This window comes from Pelobates fuscus, chromosome 13 (assembly GCF_036172605.1).
Source record: "Pelobates fuscus isolate aPelFus1 chromosome 13, aPelFus1.pri, whole genome shotgun sequence".
NCBI classification, from domain to species: domain Eukaryota; kingdom Metazoa; phylum Chordata; class Amphibia; order Anura; family Pelobatidae; genus Pelobates; species Pelobates fuscus.
The window spans coordinates 25581626-25603002 of NC_086329.1; the positions used below are offsets into that span (position 1 = coordinate 25581626).

Below are 21377 nucleotides of genomic sequence, written 5' to 3' on the forward strand. Positions count from 1 at the left end.
GCCCTTCATCCAGGAATCCAGGGTGCTTTCACTGGATAAGTCCCAGTACCAGAATGGACCAAATATAAAACTTATAAAATGTAGAAAATAATCCAGGCACTCCAACGAATTCCAAGAAAAATAGGCAATTTATTAGAACCAGCAGCTACTTAGTGACGTTTCAACCCCTCAGGGTCTTTATCAGCTTGATAAAGACCCTGAGGGGTTGAAACGTCGCTATGTAGCTGCTGGTTCTAATAAATTGCCTATTTTTCTTGGAATTTGTTGGAGTGCCTGGATTATTTTCTACATTTTATAACTTTACTAGGATAACGCCTCTCCCGGTTAAAGTAACAATACTTGCCATCTTTTTCAGTTTGTTCTTCATCTTTCTTTTTTGCAGATTTTTTGTCCCTCTTCGTGTCCTCTGCGTCTCCTATCCAATACAGACAAATGTTAAAATGACACAGAAGAGCTTGTCATCAACCGACAAAACACAGTACTGACGTTTATACTGAACGGATTTATGGAATTAGAAAACTGAATGTATATTATAGTTGTGTCTATATTCAAAAGACATAGAAAAACCTTAATAAAGTGCAGCTTCCACAGATTTAAACCACCCCTGAATTTTAAGGACAAATAAAAAAAATAAAAAAAAAGGGACAACTCATACATTATGGGGCAAGCACTCAATCTCTCCATACAATATACACATATTTTAGAGGTTGCTCACACAAGGTTGGCTTATATTTTTTTTATTTTGGTGTGTGCTGGGGGGGTTACTATTCTATCAAATTAATAAATGCTTTTTGACTATTGCAAGGACCAATCTCTCCAGACATATAAGCATTACAATCTGTTTTTGGGTGACTTGTCAAATTATACAAAGCAGGATTGAGGACTGTGTAGGAGGAGAGCCACCTTGTTTGAAGGCATGCCTGTCAGTGTTACGGTCATAAATATAGCATTTTAATCTACTTACCCAATGGAGCTTTCAAGAATCTGCGCTCCACGCCTTGCTCTATCTGGAGTAAAGCGCGAGCGAGGAAACGTAGAGTGTTATTGACTGGCTGAGGTGTGTTGGTGCTCGTGGACGTAGCACTAGGAGTTTCATTTTTCAATCCTTGCAGTCTGCAAACAGAATGACAGTAATGAAAAAGCTATGTAGAGATACTTTAAACGAGCTTAAAATAAATAAATAAATAATAATAAAAAAAAAAAATAGAGCACTACACATCATGCCACGTAAGACTGATTGGGAGAAAAACACAAAACAAAAAACACACACACACACACACACTCATAGGGTTGCGCTTTTATAAATATATCCTTAATAATATTAGGGATAACACCATGACAGATGGCAATTTACTAAATTTATGCTAAAAATACAAAAGGGTTTACTTTTTTTGGCTACCCCATTTTGAAAAAAAGGCTTTTTTAATCAGTTTGGTGAATAGACTTGCATCAACTGAGTCGCGTGTTAATACGATTTATTAAATATGCTTGGCCACAATGAAAAACACATTAATAAAAAAAATTAAAAAAAAACACCAAAAAAAAAAACCCTACAAGTCTTAATTACACTTACAAACATCCCAGAAATGGAAAAAACACACTTTCTTTACATGACACATGTTTTGCTGTACACTGCAATCTCTATATGCAAGCAGCCATGAACTGCTGTTACACACCAAGCATTGCCAGGCAAGATATAATGATTTAATAAAACAGGACATGAAAACAATGATATTATACGATCGAAGCTAAATGTAAGCTTGCATTCAATACTCTTTTCAGGAGTCAAATATCACTAACATAATGAGGGGTGGTAAGTGAGGAAGTATAAAATGTTTATCCCCATAAAGTTTCAAGCGTTTTGTGGACGACACGCCCATCCTCAGCGAAAATGCTCAGCAGTGGGTATTTCAACTAAGCAATGGGCATCGTCACAAAAAGGTTTGGCATGCACAGAAGCTCCACAAATAAAATGCTATACAGTACTGTTACTGTATACATTAATAATTTTTAAAAAATAAATCCTTTTTTAAAAGAAACACCATGTGCATTGACACGCCAATAAAACAAATCCCTAGTGTTATAAATAGACTTGTTTATAATGCTAATGTGTTGTGGAGTTTACAGTGCCTGCTCCATTTATTCTTAAAGGGAAACTATGGCGCTAGGAAAACTTTCTTAGCACTATAGTGACCTACAATGCCCACCTTCCTCACGCCGGCCCCGATGTCCCCTGGTGCTGGGGTCAGGCTCTGCCTCTACTAACCGGCAAAGTGGAACTAGGGGCCCATAGGAAAGAATTGCTTAATGTTTTCCTATGGAATTTTAGCCGATGCAGGATGTCCTCAAGCAAAGTGTGAGGACTTCCAGTCAGTCGCCTAACGACCCCAAAGTCTGGTGGACAGCTTCTAGAGGTGGAGTTAATAACTGCAATAATTATAATTGCAGGGTTAAGGAGACAGGGACATTGCACCCAGACCACTTCAATCAGCTGAAGTGGTCTGGGTGCCTATAGTGTTCCTTTAAATAATTACCCCCCTCTGTCAATGTCTGCAGCTTGCCTTTCAAAAAAAGTGAATTTCTTATTATTAACCTGAAGAGTGACAGTACAGTTTTAATTTTGCAGTTTTCTGAAGGCGTAGAAAAAAAAACAAAAAAACAAAAAACAACAAACACACCTGTGTATTGAAGCGGTCATGGTGCACAGACCATAAATGTAGCATTTCAATATTAAACACTGTACATACTTGGATATCGAATGCTGCTGCCAAAGGTGTAACTTTGGCTCTGGCAGCGTCACTAGCCAGCCCAAAATAAGTGCTAGACTGCCTAATGTCAACTCTGTTTATATTCCTTACACAGGCACTCATTCATTGGCTGACATCCTCAACCAATGAATTACTGGCAGGATCAGCATCTGACTTACACTACTCTGCAGTAGAGTGATGCCATTCAGCCAGCATTGAGTGAGACTCCGTGCCTTGTGGAACCCAGGTTATTTGCAAAATAGTTTGCCCCCTAACTGTGGAGTGTGCCAGGATACAGTGGGCTGTAGTACTAATGATGTTCTGAGTAACCCTATAAATGGCAAATATCAGGAACACATACTCATGACTATTAAAAGTGAAGTACCCATCTTATAAATACAATTATAGAATGATTACAGTCTAAGCTTGATGGGTTTATGTTGATGTGGTCAAGCAGCAAGCAAGTTTGCAATGTTTCTTTCATGCGCAGAAAATGTTGAAGGTGGGTATGGAAAGCAGCAGCGGAAGTGGTTAATGGTTCAGTAATGGAACATGCGAAGGATGCTGCTTACAGACTTAATTATGGAACCATAATTAATCTTCTGCAGTCCGCACAAGGAAAAACAAAAACATTTTATATTAGAAGAGGCTGTAAACCTTCCCCCATACTATACACACATTAGTATTGTCATAATTAAATGCAACCCTTTTCAGAGTATCTTGCACTCCAAACACATACATTTTACTTACCATCATTTATTTATTTTTCTGTTGGATTGTGGCAGTACTTCCTACAAAGATTTTAGCAGTCTTTCCACAGGACAGGCAGAGAGTTTAAATGAAAGACTTTTTAAAAGCTCATCCTCCCACTATAAAACGACCCTGAAGACCCCAGAAAGGACACGCATACGGAATGCATGCCAGAAAACTATTAATAAAAGGAAGCGGCCACTAAACGCAGGGGAAAAAAAATTGTGGAAAGCAAATATTTATTTTTCACTAACAGAGGTAGTACAGATTGTTCATTAAACGCAGCTGCTTTAGATGCACAAAGTTGCAACAGCTCTGGTAGAATGGGCTTGAATAATACGAGGTAGAGATAGATTGGATGCCTTGTTTGCCAACAGAATGGCTATTTAGAGTTTCAACATTAAAGGCTTAAGGCTCAACCAGCCACAACATTGCGAATTCAGGAGACTGTCTTCCAATAAATTATTGCTTCTTTTCACACTATCATTTTGCCTGGTCTTCTGTGGCTCTCTGAGGGATTAGAAGTTACCCCATCAAGCATAGCACTGAAGGCGATGAATGCAATTATTCTTTACCACTTCATGCACCCATCTGAGAGAGTGGAAATGTAACGCACAACCTCTGTACGTATCAAGCAGGACTAAAATACATAGGAAGCCAAAACTGTCATGGATCTAAACAGGCCAACACAGAAACTGACTCTCTAGTAAAGTCATTAGATATGCCTGTCGAAAGAAGGCTCATAATTCAGTGGAATGAACAGACTACCCACTGGGAATATGTGACGGTAAAATGAAATCTTTACAGTTGGGGGGACAAGGGGAAGGATGCAGGCATCATAAGCACTACTGGGGCACATTATTGCTTTATAAAAATAAAATTACTTTCCATACGGAATACACATGAAATAAGTTTACATATCTTCTGCTATGTTCAACAAACTATAGTTGACAGTTTCCTGGCAGCTATACAAGAGGAATACAAATTAAAGTGGTCTCTCACCTGTCTTTAGTAATCGGCTTTGAGTCACCTTCCATCTCTTCAATGTCATTGCTTGACACTTTTATTCCTCCATTCTCCTTCGCTTCATCGCTCAATATTTCCATAACACATTTTTCAATAGATGCCCTCCATGCCTGTCTATCCGGTACCTACATCCAAAGAAAATATATATTTTTCTACACTTTTTTATTTCAAATTATACAGATGTACAAAAAATGCAACATGATGGCAGTTTTCATTAAAAATGTGATAAAATAAAGAGGGATGTAAAATAAGCCATCAATGCCTTCATGCAAGAGTTTAAAGGGGCTTAGTCACTGTGCTGTCAGAAATTAGCTAATGAGCCATGAAGGTTTTGAAGAAACCTTCAAAACCAGGTGTGGAACGTGTGAATACATGTCTCCGTTATCAAACACAAACAATCACCATAGTTTGATACAGTTAGTAGCCTGCTATAAGTTCATTTTCATGCAATCTGATCTTGATACTTGTAACCATATTTATACCTTAACAGAGCCAAGTGTCCCCTGGTAAATTCTATCTTCAATATCCAAGAGTAGATCACACAACCGTAGTTGAAGTTGCTTCTCTGCCGAAACTTGAGCTGTATCATGCACTTGCTGTGACCGTCCCCGGCCAGGCTTAGAATCTATAGGCAGTGGGTTATCTAAAAAAATATTTCACAAAATTACTTCAATATGTTTGGAATGGTCTGGTTTATACGCATGCTTAGGAGAGACACTATTTTGATCCTCACCAAAAAAAAAAAAAAAAAAAAAAAAAAAAAAAAGGTTCTTTATTGGCCTATATACCTAGTGTATGCCATTAGCATTCCTACGGTCTATCCATAGACAAACAGCAGTAGAGAGTTCCTCCTAATATGGGTTGTGATGCTGTACCATAATGATTATGTGGTTCTGTAGTCAGCAGCTGTTTATTCATCAGATCCGATAAGTGGAACGGTTGAATACATTTTATGAATGGGGCCAAGCACAAGTTTACCTGCGTGCCACAGACTGGGATTTTGTAAGAGCTGGACAAAGATGGTAGGGATTTGTTAAAGGGACACTATAGGCACCCAGACTACTTTACCTTATTGAAGTGTGTTGGGTGCAGTGTCCCTGTTCCCATAACCCTGCAAACTGCAATATTAAGACTGCCTCTAGTGGCGGTCTACCAGACAGCCACTAGAGGCACTTCCTGCAGTTTAATGGAGTTTGAATGAGAATGCCCGTTTTCAGAGTCCCCATTAGAAAGCATAGAGTCACTGCTTCCCTATGGGGAAGACCTAATATGTGTTCAGTGTTTGTTGCAAATGCACATTAGGTTCCCCAGAACGGTGGACGTCGGCGGAGGAGCCTGACCCAGTAATGAGGGACATCACCGGTGGATTCAGGCAAGTGTTTAAAAGGTTATTTAACACTTTATATTTCCTGAGGGGTCATGGGGAGGGCGACAACACAGGGTTTCTATAGTGTTAGGAATACATCTTGGTAGTCCTAACACTATAGTGCTCCTTTAATGTGCATTACATACACACAATAAATATTTGTGTAATTAAAAGAGGAACTAAATATAGTTCTTTTAATACCACAAAAGAGGGGGGCACGCCAGGAGCTGAAGTGACCATTGCAAATCCCTGCAGGTACAAGCAATGAGCAAGGAATTAGTGGACCATTTTGCATCATAACCTGTGCAATGAGTATGGGCTACATTTATGTCTGTAGTATTCTTTTAAGTATACCAAGACAAATATTAAAAGTTACTGGGCAAATTAAACGCTTACACTATTACTCATTACTGGCTAAGGACAGCCAAATCAAAAAAAAAAAAAAAAAAAATCCTATCATATTGTATAAGTACCTGTCCCACATAATAGGCGCAGGCATTACAAGAAACGTCATCATTTGGCCGAATGTGCCGCACAGGAAATGTATTTTTATTTTAGTGAACACTTACAGTGCAACAATTAGAGGCAAGTAGGGGAAAAAAAGCCAAATACTACAATTTCTCTTGAAACTTCAGTTCTGGTTTCAAAGTAGTTTTGGTATTCTAAAACTGTACCTCTATATTGCACTTAAGCCGTTCGGAATGTTACATTCTTAAAAGGGACAATCTGAACACCAGAATCAGATCATCTTAATGAAGAGATGTTGACCCAGTAGCCTTGAAAACCATGCCACGTCTGAGAAAGGGCACTGTGAAATTTACATTCCATATGACTACTAGTGGCTGTCAGTCAGGGAGCAATTCGGAACTTTGGATACAACGGAATCAATTATTGGATCGATTTAACATCTAGCATCTCCACGCAATGGACGCAGACACCCTACGCTATGTACATTCAGTGCTTCTCTTTATTCTGACTCGATCCTCTCCTTTTTTTACTTTCCTCAAAACTTTCATTTTTTTTTTTTAATGAGATTCCCATTACTTTATTCCCATTTTGATATTGTAGGGTAGTCTATTTCAGATTTATAAACATGGTTATAACATATGTTATGTGCTAAACCCATACTACATAGCAGCAACAGTACCAGAAAGATGGAAGCGGTTGACAGGAAGATTAGTCAGCTTTTGGGAGATCTTGTTTTTTTCTTGAACAAGTATGTCTTTCAGGGAGGTCTCTCGGTATCCTCTGGTATTAAGGCATTCAATCAGCTCATCCAGTTGCTCAGTGGAGTAATAAAACCACCAACGGTTTGGCTTGGTCACAGGTTTGGGAAGCTCTTCATTTATGTTTTGATCAGGAGGTGCGTGGCTATTAAGTGCAAGATTCAAGGCATCTCGATGAGATATTGGCCGTGGTTGTAGCATGTCCTCAGTGAGCCCATAGTAGTCTTCCTCTACAAATAGTCCTGGCACAGAATAGAATGTCCAGAAACGCCTATACCAACGATCTCGGCCCAGTGGGAAGATATTGGTGCAGGCTGTAGCCTCTTGTATCTTTTCTAACAACTCCTGCTCTTTTTTCTGTTGTTTCTGCCTCAAGGACTCTTGCTCTTCAGGAGTTAAAGCTCCTTTCTTTTCCAGGGTTACCCCCATACTTAGGCCGCAATTCTTACCATACATTAAGCCATTCTGGGTCTTGTTCCCTAGACACAAGATAGGACACAATTATGCATTTAGGTGTTTAATGATTGGTCAGGTTTGCATGTTTATATTGTGATTTGAATTTTTTTTATATATTATATATTTATATATCGGGAGAGAATAGTAATTATTTTTTAATTATTATTTCTCCTCCTCACTATATGCTGACCAGTACAAATGGAATCGCTTTAAAAAAAAAAAAAAAAAAAAAAAAAAAATTATTGTTAGAGAGCCAAGATGGAAGCAGCCCACGGCAGAGGTAAATGCAGTAGTGCGGATTTCCACATTTAAATTTTCAGACATCATAAACACAGTTAAATATAGGGGATAATTAAATCATTAAATCATTCTGGGAAGTGTTGGTTCCATTACAATTTTAACAAATGGTGCTGGTGGTCAGACAAAATTGAGATAACACAAACCAAGAAAATAAATACAAAAATGTACCCATTGCCCCTCTTAACAGAAGCATGATAATGCCTTCTTATAAGTTTGATTATGTAAATAAAGAGGCACATTTCAGCGGTCTACCTTTTTGGCCATATGATGTGTCTTCATCTTCTGAGTCTTGATCCTTTTGCTCTGGATCTTTGTTCTCTGAACTAGTATCTAAATCATCTTCATTTCTAAGAAACACAAAAACCAACATACAACAGGCTAAATACTCCAATAGCAAACACAGTCGCAGAGAAATAAAGATATCACAATAAAGCTTCATCAGAAGCAGATTATAAATCCTGTATGAGGAAGGCTTATCGAACGTCACTTACCCTGCACCTCTACTACTCTCTTCTTCCTTCAATTTCTCATGCTTGTCTTTCATCTTCATCTCCTGTTCCTTCAGCTTATCCACTTTTCGCTTACGAATTCTAAGAGAAAAATGATCACCATTTAAGTACCACTCAGTTTCTTTCCAGTAGGCTTTAAAACGTTATATCATCAGAAATATTACTTGGAAAATGTTATGGTTATCAATATGGCATTCTTGGATCATTACTTCAGTACATTTGGACTACAGGATTATGTAATATAGTGTACCTTTACAGTGGAATGCTTTGAATTCGTAAACCTAGTATGACCAATGACAATCTGACATTTAGTTCTTAAAGTGACACTATAGTCACCAAAACAACTGGAGCTTAATGTAGTTTTGGTGAGTATAGCCTGTCCCAGCAGTAATTTTAATGAAAAGGTTTATATTGGTGCCTAGGGACACCTCCAGTGGCAGTCACTCAGACAGTCGCTAGAGGTGGTTCCTGGGTCAGTGTTGCACAACATGCAACACGGACATTCAGCGTCTCCATGCTCTGCGTGGAGGCCCTGGACTTTCCCCCATAGAGAGGCATAGATTCAATGCATCTCTAAGAGGAGATGCTGGTTGGTCAGCGTGCATCTGGCCAAAGCCCTGACCTGAATTATATTTAACACTATAGTGTCAGGAATACATACACAACAGAAGGGATTCTTACTAGTAGCTTACTATAATTTACCAATCTGACCTCAAATGATATTCACTTTGCCGGTATTTAGTATATATTTAGGATTTATAACAAACAAAAAGCAAGTCGAAATAACTAGTAAACTGATGCAAAGTTTTAAATCAGGTTTGCTGCCATTGCCACTGTGAGTTCCATTAACCAGAAGAGGATAGCAGCAGGAGGCAGGGCCCTTATGTTTCCGGAAGCACCATGCTAATCCTGGTCACAAAAACAAAAAAACAAAAAAACAAGCGACCAACCTTTGTAGGGTGTTAACCCATATACTTTTTTTGTATATATTTGTCTAAAATGGGATGTGTGTGTGTATATACACACACACACACACACACACACACACACACACACACACACACACACACACACACACACACACACACACACACACACACACACACACACACACACACACACACACACACACACACACTCACCCCATTTTAGACAAATATATACAAAAAAAGTATTCTTAAAAGGGAGACACCAGGAAATGGAACTGCTTCCTAAAATTGAAATAGAACTAATAAAGGGAGCCAGCTCAATAATGACTATGAAACGCTCTATAAGAAGCAGAAATAAAAAAGGATCAAACTCCTATAATCTAGAAATAAAAAAGGATCAAACTCCTATACTCTAGTAAGAGGAAATCTCCCTTCTTATAATCAGGCAGAGTGTATACTCAAATCACAGAAGTAAGTTTGAATAGGATACTTGGTAACAAAAAATAATTGCTTGAGCGTATACACACCACGTGGTAATTTAAGTATGTCGCCCTGAAAAGTTCGTAAGCAGAGCGTGAATGGCTAAAAAAAAAAAAAAAAAAAAGCTAGTGAGAGCTAGATAGTACTCAAGTAAGTAACAAAAAATGCAGTACAGTCTATGAATAGAAGTAGGTTGAAAGTTCTATATGCTTTAAAAAAAAAAAATTAAAAACCGGTCACAAGTATATTTCAATACCTTCATCAGGGGCCAATCAAGCACTGAGATCACAAACTGGCGACTTGCCTTTAGATTGCAACATCTGCAGCCTAACTAGCCTCTGATTGAGCTATTATGTCCCCTTCAGGGGACAGGCAAAGGCTGGGGGATCTTGGCGCGGAGGACTTTTTTCTAAGGAGGAGGGTTGGCTGGAAATTAGTACAGCACCAATTAAAGGACCACTATAGGCACCCAGACCACTTCACCTTAATGAAGTGGTCTAGGTGCCAGGACCATCTGGATTAACCGTTTCTGCAGAGAAACTGCTATGTTTACAAATGGGTTAATCCAGCCTCTAGTGGCTGTCTCATTGACAGGCTCTAGAGGCGCTTCCGCGCTTCTCACTGTGATTTTCACAGTGAGAAGACGCCAGCGTCCATAAGAAAGCATTGAGTAGGTTTTCCTAGGAGACTGGCTGAATGTGCGCTCGGCTCTTGCCGCGCATGCGCATTCAGCCGATGACTGGAAAGGAGGAGGAGAGTCCGGCGCTGGAAAAAGGTAAGGTATTAACCCCTTCCTCAAACCTAGAGCGCGGCAGGAGGGGGGCCATGAGGGAGAGGGGGCCCGAGGACCCTATAGAGCCAGGAAAAAGAGTGTTTTCCTGGCACTATAGTGGTCCTTTAAGGTTTTGCTGAAACTGATGATCTAGCTCCTGAAAGATCAACACAAACACAAGAAATATTTTTCACAATGACTACAAGTAGCCAGGTTTTTGATCAGATGTTAGAAAAAATAGAAAAACACTGAAACCTGCAACTACCCATACTATACTGACCTGGCAGCAGCCCCCTCTCTCCCTCGCCGATTCTGTTCAGATTTCAGTTCTCTGAACTCTTGCTTTGCCTGGCGAAGCTCTTCAAAGTAATCTTCAATGTAGTCTCTGGTTGAGACCAATGTCAGCAACTTTCCACACAATGCATGAAGAATCATTAACTTTTCACCTACAAGGGGGGAAATGAATTTAAAAAAATAGAATCGAATCATTAGGTCTACATACCATGTCTTCCATATGAAAACAAGTTCAAATGATAATTGTAAAACAGAGCGAGAAAGGAGATGCACAGGTCTCAATTGCAATTAAAACAGAGTACCGGTATACAGAATGCAAAACAACATGGTAGGACCCTGAGGAGGATCAAACTATAAAGGCATTCAGTGAGGCCCTTCGTCTCTTTAACCTTGATATGAGCGTTATCAAGCACATTTGTGCCTTGTAGTATTTGGGGAACCATAATAAGAACAAACTAAGGGCATTTGAGAGCCAGGAGGAGAGAGGAATCACTTTTTGATGAGTATCTCACTGCAGGTACCATCAAACGGAACCAAGCATACATATATTCCTTGCATTTTATAGACCAAGACCACTGACCAAATCCTATTCTAAGGGGTACTTGTATAAAAAAAATAAAAAAAATAAACACATTTTGAAGAATTCCAGTAGTTTTGATAAGGCCCTGCGCATTGCACAGTTATTGAAATGCTGCAGGAAGAAATTAAAGAAAAAAGGATATTTTTCCTGTGTGGCAGTGTATTGTAAAAGTAAAGTAATTCTCACCTGGTGTCAAGGCATAAACAGACACAGAGGAGAGCTTTTTCAATATCACAGGGTGGCTGAGACGGAGCTCCATACAGGCATCATCCGTAGCGTCAAATCCACCTTGTTTCTGGTATCTGTATTTGGCGCTAGCTGAATTTGCATCAGCACCCGATGATAATATATGGAGACGCAGAATCTCAGAAAGCGTGCAACTGTCCAAATCTAGATCCTTCAAACTGCAGCCTGCAAAACAAAGCAAGGCAGCATGAAAAAGACGGCACATGTCAGTATTGGAAATATTTTTATACCATCTACAATTGATAATCGTCATCACATGAAACAATCACACAAGACAGAGTAACATACCTTGGTGTAATTGTGGCCAGGCAGCCGCCAGGGATGCTACTGCTGCATAGGCAGATTTAGTTGGGTCAGTAACTTCGTCCAATGCTTCCGTCAGATCTGTCAAAACCACATTAAAAAGGGGAGAGAATGCAAACATGAATATTACAATGATTACACTTTTTAAGCAAATCTACTCTCCATGACTTCTAGGCAAGATATGGGCATTGTTATATTACTTGTAAGTCAAATTATATATAGACTTTTCAGATTACCAGCCAGCTTGACGTGCATCAATAGTGAACACATCTATTTGCATTATATTTTAAAATGATCAATTTACCAAAATGACCATTTTGTAGTAATGCATAGAAAACTAGCAATTCGATTCAAGTGTTCTAATTTACAGATTTTCTTTTTTTAATCCCTTTAAAATAATTAGAAGCACGCATTTTACTTTTTAATTTCATATGTAGATTTTCCATTATTTAAGGGAGGCACGTGTAACAAACATAAATATGCTGTTAACAACACTCATAATTCATAGAGCTATTCAGCAGAGCTTAATAACAGAGAGGGTGTATCTGACAGCAAGTAACTGACGTACAAAAATATTGACATCGACAAGAGGTGAAGTAGGAAGCCCCTGCTCAAACTAGCTTACAATTTTACGCATAATCTACCGGTAACTTTTTTCCGGATCATTTGCATTTAGCTATTTTTTTGATAATGTTTGGCAAAACATACAACCTTTGGTTTCTGCCTCAATTATCTGGTCCTTTGCTACTTCTTCCTCTTCTTCAGTCATCGCCTGAAAAATAGCAGTCAGGAAAAAAAACAGCAGCTCGCAGAGTGGACCCTCGGGGTTATTGCCGACCAGAGCTTCTTCCAGCATCTCTAAATGTCAACAAGGGATAGGAAAAACAGATTGTTTTTACATAATATGTACAAACACTTCAGTATGATACACTGTTTATATCAGCCAACTCGACATGCATCACTGATATATGCATTGAAAAAATTAAGAGGGAAAAAGGCTTAATAATTTGTAAGGAACACTAAAGGAACCCAGACCTGATGACAAAAAAAAAAAACCAACAAAACACAACACATGTTTTGAATGCAGGGTTAAAACATCTCTAGTATCTGTCTTCCTAACAGAGTTATTTCATTAATTTATTAAAATAAAGTTATTATGGTGCCAGGAGCGCTCATAAATCTGCTACAAGTTTCTAATGTGGTCTCTTGTCACACAATTCTTATTACTCTCTTTTCTCCAAAAAACAGAACTATACAGCAAAACTAGCAAGGCACATACACTAACAATATTTTGATGTATCCCTCAGACAATTTAATAATAATAATAAAAAAAAATTATATATATTACTTATTTAACAATTGGTTACATATACATTCTTAATTCCATAAATATATCTACATTAGAAAAGTGCACTATTAACAGCTACAAGCAAAATGTCTTACAGAAACCAATATAACCCTTAAACAGAAGAAAAAAAAATACAAATTAAAATTATTATATATTATATATATATATTATACATATATATTATAGGAGAGTGCGCTGGATCTTGTGTATTGTATAATATGGCCCCCAGCAGCACCCCATTTAAGCATGTTCAGGTGAGTGCAACCACCCCCCCATGTTCCATATATATATATTTGGGAGTCTAGCCAACTCCTTGGTTTTGCACCCCTCCCTGTCACAGGTGCCTCATCTCAGGTCCCTATTTAGTCTTGTACTGCAGAGAGCCTCAGATGGAATTTGTTCCCCAAGTAAGTGGGTTAATCTCATAAGAGCAGACATTAGACTGTGAGAGTAGGACCTGCCAAAGATGGGGTACATTGACGTTGTGGCAGGCTTATGCAATGTATGATCATATAATGTAACTAAATCCCCATTATTTTTTGCCTAGATAAGGTGTTTTTAAACAAAACCTTTTAAAAATTAATCAAATCTGTCAACATTGAAGTTGCTGTTTAGTAGATAGGAGAGTGCGCTGGATCTTGTGTATTGTATATATATATATATATAGAAAATAAATGAATCCTGTACTCCATACAAAAATCAATATACTTGCCCAGTGCTCGTCAAGCGAAAATACAAGAATGGATACTCAGGATAGCACTCACAGGACTTAAATATAAAACTTAACTTTTAATTTTCCAAAAAAGAAAAAAGAAAAAAAAAAAGGGACGTTTCAGTCTGTGTGCAAGACTGAAACGTCGATTTTTTTGATTTGGAAGATTAAAAGTGAAGTTTTATATTTAAGTCCTGTGAGTGCTATCTTGAAAATAAATAATTAATATATACACAGACACACACACACACACACACTTTTTACATATGCCAGTTACACCAACAGACAAATACACATACCGAAGGTCATGCCATCAGGAAACTCGTCTACGAGATCAAACAGGTCACCAAAAGCATGGAGGAACTCTAAAACCATAATAGCATCACCAAAGCATTCAGGAGGGATCCTAGTCTTCACAGATGTGGGCAGCGGCAGCTCCTACATCACATAAATGGTTTAAGGCGGCCGAAAAGGAAATAAAAAATAAATCTTGATCATTCTGATAGTGTGTGTGTGTGTGTGGACACAAAGTTAATCGTAGTCCACCAAACATTTATATTGTTTTCTCTAAACCCATATCATGTAACCAGTACTTTTCTTAATATGGTATTAATTAAAAAAAACAAAACAAAATCTTTTATTAAAAGTACTTGAAAATATATAAGCAAGGAAGAAATGTTATAAGTAGGAGAGGGAGTGTGATCCAGTTGAATTAGTAATTAATAGTGGCCGCTGCAAAAAGAAATAAATGCAATGTGCACCTTGAGATCATCACACTCCATGTCTTCCCGGGGCTTACTCCACAGTTTCAGATGTTCTGCATATTTCCGCTTTTCCTCACGGATTTTCTCTCTTTCCTAGAAGAGGAATATGTATTTAAAGGTTTGAATTCAGCAGAAGTTAGTATTACAGGTCACTAGTAACAGACGGTAAGGCAGAATCAAACAAACAATGAGAACAGTAAAAAAAAAAAAAAAAGTACTGTATATACTCGAGTATAAGCCGAGTTTTTCAGCACATTTTTTGTGCTGAAAAACCCCAACTCGGCTTATACTCGAGTCATAGTCTGTATTATGGCAATTTGCATTGCCATAATACAGACTGGGGGGAGAGGGGGGCTGGCAGAGCTGTACTTACCTCTCCTGCAGCTCCTGTCAGCTCCCTCCTCCGCGCCGTCCGTTCAGCACCTCGGTCAGCTCCCAGTGTAAGTCTCGCGAGAGCCGCGGCTCTCGCGAGACTTACACTGGGAGCTGACAGAGGGAGCTGCACAGACCGCGCGGAGGAGGGAGCTGCAGAACAGGTAAGTACAGCTCTGCCAGCCCCCCTCTCCCCCCCACTGAACTACCAATGACACTGGACCACCAGGGAAGGAGCCCCCCTCCCTGCTATGTATCAAGCAGGGAGGGGGGACGAAAAAAAAAATATAATAAAAAAAAAATAATAATAATTAAATAATAATACAAAAAAATATATAAAAAAATAATTAAATACAAAAAAAATAATAATATAAAAAAAAATAATTAATAATATATTAAATGCCCACCCCCACCAACACATACACAAACACACACTGCATCACACACACTCACACTTCATTCATATACACACATTGCACTCACAGACACTGCACTCACACACACACTGCACTCACACACACACTGCACTCATTATATACACACACTGGAAATAAATATTCAATTAATATGCACTCATACACGCACTGCACTCATTATATACACACACTGTAAATAAATATTCAATTAATATAATTTTTTTAGGATCTAATTTTATTTAGAAATTTACCAGTAGCTGCTGCATTTCCCACCCTAGTCTTATACTCGAGTCAATAAGTTTTCCCAGTTTTTTGGGGTAAAATTAGGGGCCTCGGCTTATATTCGGGTCGGCTTATACTCGAGTATATACGGTAACTCCAAAAAATGTTTTTTTAAAAGGTTACCAAAGATTAGTATTTTTTTTAAATCCCACAAACCAAAGTACCTTGTTGCAGCTCAATTCCAAATTAAAGCTGTAGAAAATTAAAATGAACAAATAACAGAAGTTCCCTTAAAAAGTAAGATGTCTGCAGAATGTAAACCTGTGACATTTAAAGAAACACCACACACCCATTGAGTCCCTCTGAGCATTTAGCTACAATAATACGTATTTAATATTTTAACGTAATATATGGTTTGTACTGGCAGTGTTTCATTATAGCTCTCACCACATGGGAACGCTGGGCAGTTGCCTGGGGGCCCCACCCCGATACACATGTGCCTGGCCGACAGGGGAGATCAAAGGAAGAAAGAAGCTGGCCAATGGAGAGTGGGCCCTGTTTTCTTTCCGTGGGACCTCTCAGGCCAGTGGGGAGATCAAAGATCGAGAGAATGGAGACACGGTGGGAGGACCCCGAGGCAGGGGGAGGGACCCGGGAGGAAGAGTGCCCCACACGCAAGCAGGCTGCTCATTGCCGAGGCAACACTCCACACCACATCCTGCACGCGGGAGGACAGGAGACAGCCTGCAGCCAGAGGAGAACAGAACTCACCACCGGACCAACAGGGCTGGCTGTGTCCTCCCCTCTGTCTCCAAAGGTGGGGAGGGGACATAAATAATTTAAAAAACACAACAACATTTGCTCCCTGCACCCCCCCTCCTACTCCCCACACAAAAAAGTAAAACACCCATCATGTGATCAGAGAGGGGAAGGTACCTAAACAGACACACACACACACTCTTTCTCTAATGCGCAAACATTTAAATTTGTATTTCTAATCCACCCAGCCTTTCTACCTCTGGTAGAGCTGAGTGGACCTTCCTTGGGGTCCAGTGGGGCTTATATTCCTGCGCGTGAGGGAGCAGTCTTCCTGCAACTCCTGTCTGCAGTGATGCCGGGCCGGAATGACATCATATTCCGGCTCCCGGCATCATTACACAGCACGAGGAAGCAGAGAGGAACTGCAGGAAGACTTCTCTCTTGCGCTTGGCCCCAGCCTGCCGCCTCCATACCTCCCGCGTGCGGCCGGCTATACAGCTTCCTGAGCCAGCCGCCTCCATGCTCCTGCGATCGGCTGGCTATACAGCTTCCTGAGCAGGCAAGCAGCCGGACGGCTCCATTGATTGCCCAGCCGGCCACTTTAGGTAAAAGGCTGACAAATCCCAGACACCAGGGCAAAATTCCAAGTCGCCTGGGATTTGTCAAGCCCTGCTCCAAGCCAATCCGTAAGCCCACCATTCATAAAAATAAATAAAAAACAACGAGAAATACGTTTGTCTCTTGCCGTTTTTGCATGGAGAGCTAGTGGCTTGTAGCAGCAGCAGCAGTTGCTTTCACCCAATCGCAGCGCTGTAGTCTGAGGCTGTTTGAAGATGCAGAAGGACCGGGGCATAGCAATACAACGCTGGAAAGAAGACCTTCATAAACGGTTTAACCCCTAACGGTAGGCCTGCACCAGGGACCTCCTGGCATCATAGTTCTAGTGCCTTGAGTGCTTACATAAACTCCAATAAAATAAATATAAATTGAAAAATTAGGGGGAAAAAACCCAAAAACTTTTGGAAGTCTTATGTCTGCTAATTTGTTTAATGACTACTGGCAAATATGACTGAAAAATAATCGTAGACAGAGAAAGCAAATCCTGTGGACAAAGCTAAACAACAAATGTTAGGTTTACAGTGGGTAAAAAGTAAAAGGACAACCATCCACAATCGTTATTAAATTAATAATTTGATGTAAAAACTTGAGAAATCAAAAACAAACAATTGGGGGAGGGGAGAGATGAAAAGTTAACCCCTTCAGGACGGAGTCAATAGTGCACGTTCTGATCAAAACAAAACTTAAACAAAAACTAGAATTTGCGCTATATGTCTGTTCACCCGTAGTTCCCCTCTTTCAAATTATATGCACCCACACTTATTATATATCATTGTGTTCAGGAGAAACAGGGCTTTAATTTATCATTAACTATTCATATATGGAACATAATTTATAATGAATAAAATTTTTAAAAAATGTGAGAAAATAAGATTTGTTTAAAAAATTTGCATTTCCGTCTGACATTTTAACTGTGAATGTCATAAAAAAAATGCACATATTTGTAATCAGCGATGTCTCACGAGAACAACAGTATCCCCCATTAACAGGTTTTATGGTGTTTTGGAAAGTTACAGGGTCAAATATAGAACATTCCATTTTCAAATTGAAATTTGCCAGATTAGTAATGTTACCTTTGAGATGGTGTGGTAGCCCAGGAATGAGAATTACCCCCATAATAGCATAGCATTTGAAAAAGTAGACAAGCCAAGGTATTGAAAGTGGGGTATGTTTAGGCTTTTTTAGTAGCCACTTAGTCACAAACACTGGCCAGAGTTAGCGTTCATATTTGTTTTTGTGTGAAAAAAGCAAAAAACTAATATTTGGCCAGTGTTTGTGACTAAGTGGCTACTAAGAAAGACTGGACATACCCCACTTGCAATACCTCGGGTTGTCTACTTTTGCAAATGGTATGCCATCATGGGGGTAATTCTCATTCCTGGGCTACCATACGCTCTCAAAGGCAACATAACCAATCTGGCAAATTTCAATGTCAAAAAAATGAAATGCAAGCCTTATATGTGACTCTCTAACTTTCCAAAACACCATAAAACCTGTACATGGGGGGTACTGTTTTTCTTGGGAGACTTCACTAAACACAAATATTAGTGTTTTAAAACAGTAAAACATATTACAACAATAATAGACCATAAAAGTGCCATTCGTTTGTAAAAAATGCGAAAAACTTCACTTTTACTTAAAATATCATCGTTGTAATACAATTTACCAGTTTAAAACACTAATATTTGAGTTCAGCGAAGTCTCCCAAGTAAAACAGTACCCCCTACGTACAGGTTTTATGGTGTCTTACAGGGTCAAATATAGTGCTTGCGAATTAAATTCTCTGCACTTTCTCCCTGTGTTGTCAGGCATGTCAATCAAATTTTAATTAATCAAATCACATAATTATGTTAAAAGATTTAAATATACACGTAGAATTTTAATATATATGCATTTATAGGTATTTAAATTCTACGTGTATACTAATGTAATCTTTTATGTAATTATATCTCTATCTCTATATATTTGCGGTTATTTGTATTTTATATATAGATAGATCTATATAGAATGTCATTCCAAGTGTATTTATACACACACACATACATATATTTATATTAATAACAAAATACAGTTAGAATGAAATTACATATGCATATATAATTTACCGTATATACTCGAGTATAAGACTAGTTTTTCAGCACATTTTTTGTGCTGAAAAACACTCACTCGTCTTATACTCGAGTCAGTTGTCTGTATTATGGCAATTTTCATTGCCATAATACAGACAAGGACCGGGGGCTGTCAGGAAGCTGTAACTTACCTTCACCGCAGCTCCTGTCAGCTCCCTTCTCTCTCCTCCGTCCGTGCAGCTCCCAGGTCAGCTTCCTCTGCAACTCTCGCGAGAGCCGCGGGGTCAGAGCGTTGCCACGGGTTACCGTGGCAACGCTCCGCGCGGCAGCGAGAGTTGCAGAGGGAGCTGACCTGGGAGCTGCACGGACGGAGGAGAGAGAAGGGAGCTGACAGGAGCTGCGGTGAAGGTAAGTTACAGCTTCCTGACAGCCCCCCTCCTACAGCCCATCCACTGGACCACCAGGGAGTGAGAGCCCCCCTCCCTGGCCAGCTAACAAGCAGGGAGGGGGGACGAAAAAAAAAATAAAAAAATAAATAAAATAAAAAAAAATATATATATTACAATAATAATTAATAAAATGCCCACCCCCACCAATGCTCTGCACTCACACACACACACTGCACTCACACACACACACACTGCACTCCATTCATCATACACACACTGCATACACACTGCACTCCATTCATCATACACACACTGCACACACACACACTGCATTCATTATACACACTGCATTCATTATACACACACTGCATACACACACACTGCATACACACACACTGCATACACACACACACTGCATACACACACACACTGCATACACACACACACTGCATACACACACACACACTGCATACACACACACACACTGCATACACACACACACACTGCATACACACACACACTGCATACACACACACACTGCATACACACACACACACTGCATACACACACACACACTGCATACACACACACACTGCATACACACACACACTGCATACACACACACACTGCATACACACACACTGCATACACACACACACTGCATACACACACACTGCATACACACACACACACTGCATACACACACACACACTGCATACACACACACACACACTGCATACACACACACACACACTGCATACACACACACACACTGCATACACACACACACACTGCATACACACACACACACTGCATACACACACACACTGCATACACACACACACTGCATACACACACTGCATACACACACACACACTGCATACACACACACACACTGCATACACACACACACACTGCATACACACACACACTGCATACACACACACACACCATACACACACACACTGCATACACACACACTGCATACACACACACTGCATACACACACACTGCATACACACACACACACTGCATACACACACACACTGCATACACACACACTGCATACACACACACACTGCATACACACACACACCATACACACACACACTGCATACACACACACACACTGCATACACACACACACACTGCATACACACACACACTGCATACACACACACACTGCATACACACACACACTGCATACACACACACACACTGCATACACACACACACTGCATACACACACACACACTGCATACACACACACACACTGCATACACACACACACTGCATACACACACACACACACTGCATACACACACACACACTGCATACACACACACTGCATACACACACACACTGCATACACACACACACTGCATACACACACACACTGCATACACACACACACACTGCATACACACACACACTGCATACACACACACACACTGCATACACACACACACACTGCATACACACACACACACTGCATACACACACACACACACACACTGCATACACACACACACTGCATACACACACACACTGCATACACACACACACTGCATACACACACACACTGCATACACACATACACACACACACACTGCATACACACACAGTAAATAAATATTCAGTTAATATAACTTTTTTAGGATCTAATTTTATTTAGAAATTTACCAGTAGCTGCTGCATTTTCCACCCTAGTCTTATACTCGAGT

The 21377-nt window shown here is 39.6% G+C and overlaps 1 protein-coding gene across 1 annotated transcript in view; it reads right to left on the bottom strand.

The window, feature by feature from the left end:
* BAZ1A (bromodomain adjacent to zinc finger domain 1A) overlaps positions 1-21377 on the bottom strand; it is a 42428-nt gene that overhangs the window by 7698 nt on the left and 13353 nt on the right. The window contains exons 9-21 of the mRNA XM_063439702.1: positions 14806-14901; positions 14344-14482; positions 12696-12842; positions 11970-12065; positions 11622-11846; positions 10842-11007; positions 8363-8461; positions 8124-8218; positions 7037-7594; positions 5006-5166; positions 4500-4648; positions 965-1113; positions 344-415 (exon numbers count right to left, since the gene is read on the bottom strand). Of these exons, the coding sequence (XP_063295772.1) occupies positions 344-415; positions 965-1113; positions 4500-4648; positions 5006-5166; positions 7037-7594; positions 8124-8218; positions 8363-8461; positions 10842-11007; positions 11622-11846; positions 11970-12065; positions 12696-12842; positions 14344-14482; positions 14806-14901 (2152 nt within the window). The remainder of the gene's footprint in view (positions 1-343; positions 416-964; positions 1114-4499; positions 4649-5005; positions 5167-7036; positions 7595-8123; positions 8219-8362; positions 8462-10841; positions 11008-11621; positions 11847-11969; positions 12066-12695; positions 12843-14343; positions 14483-14805; positions 14902-21377) is intronic.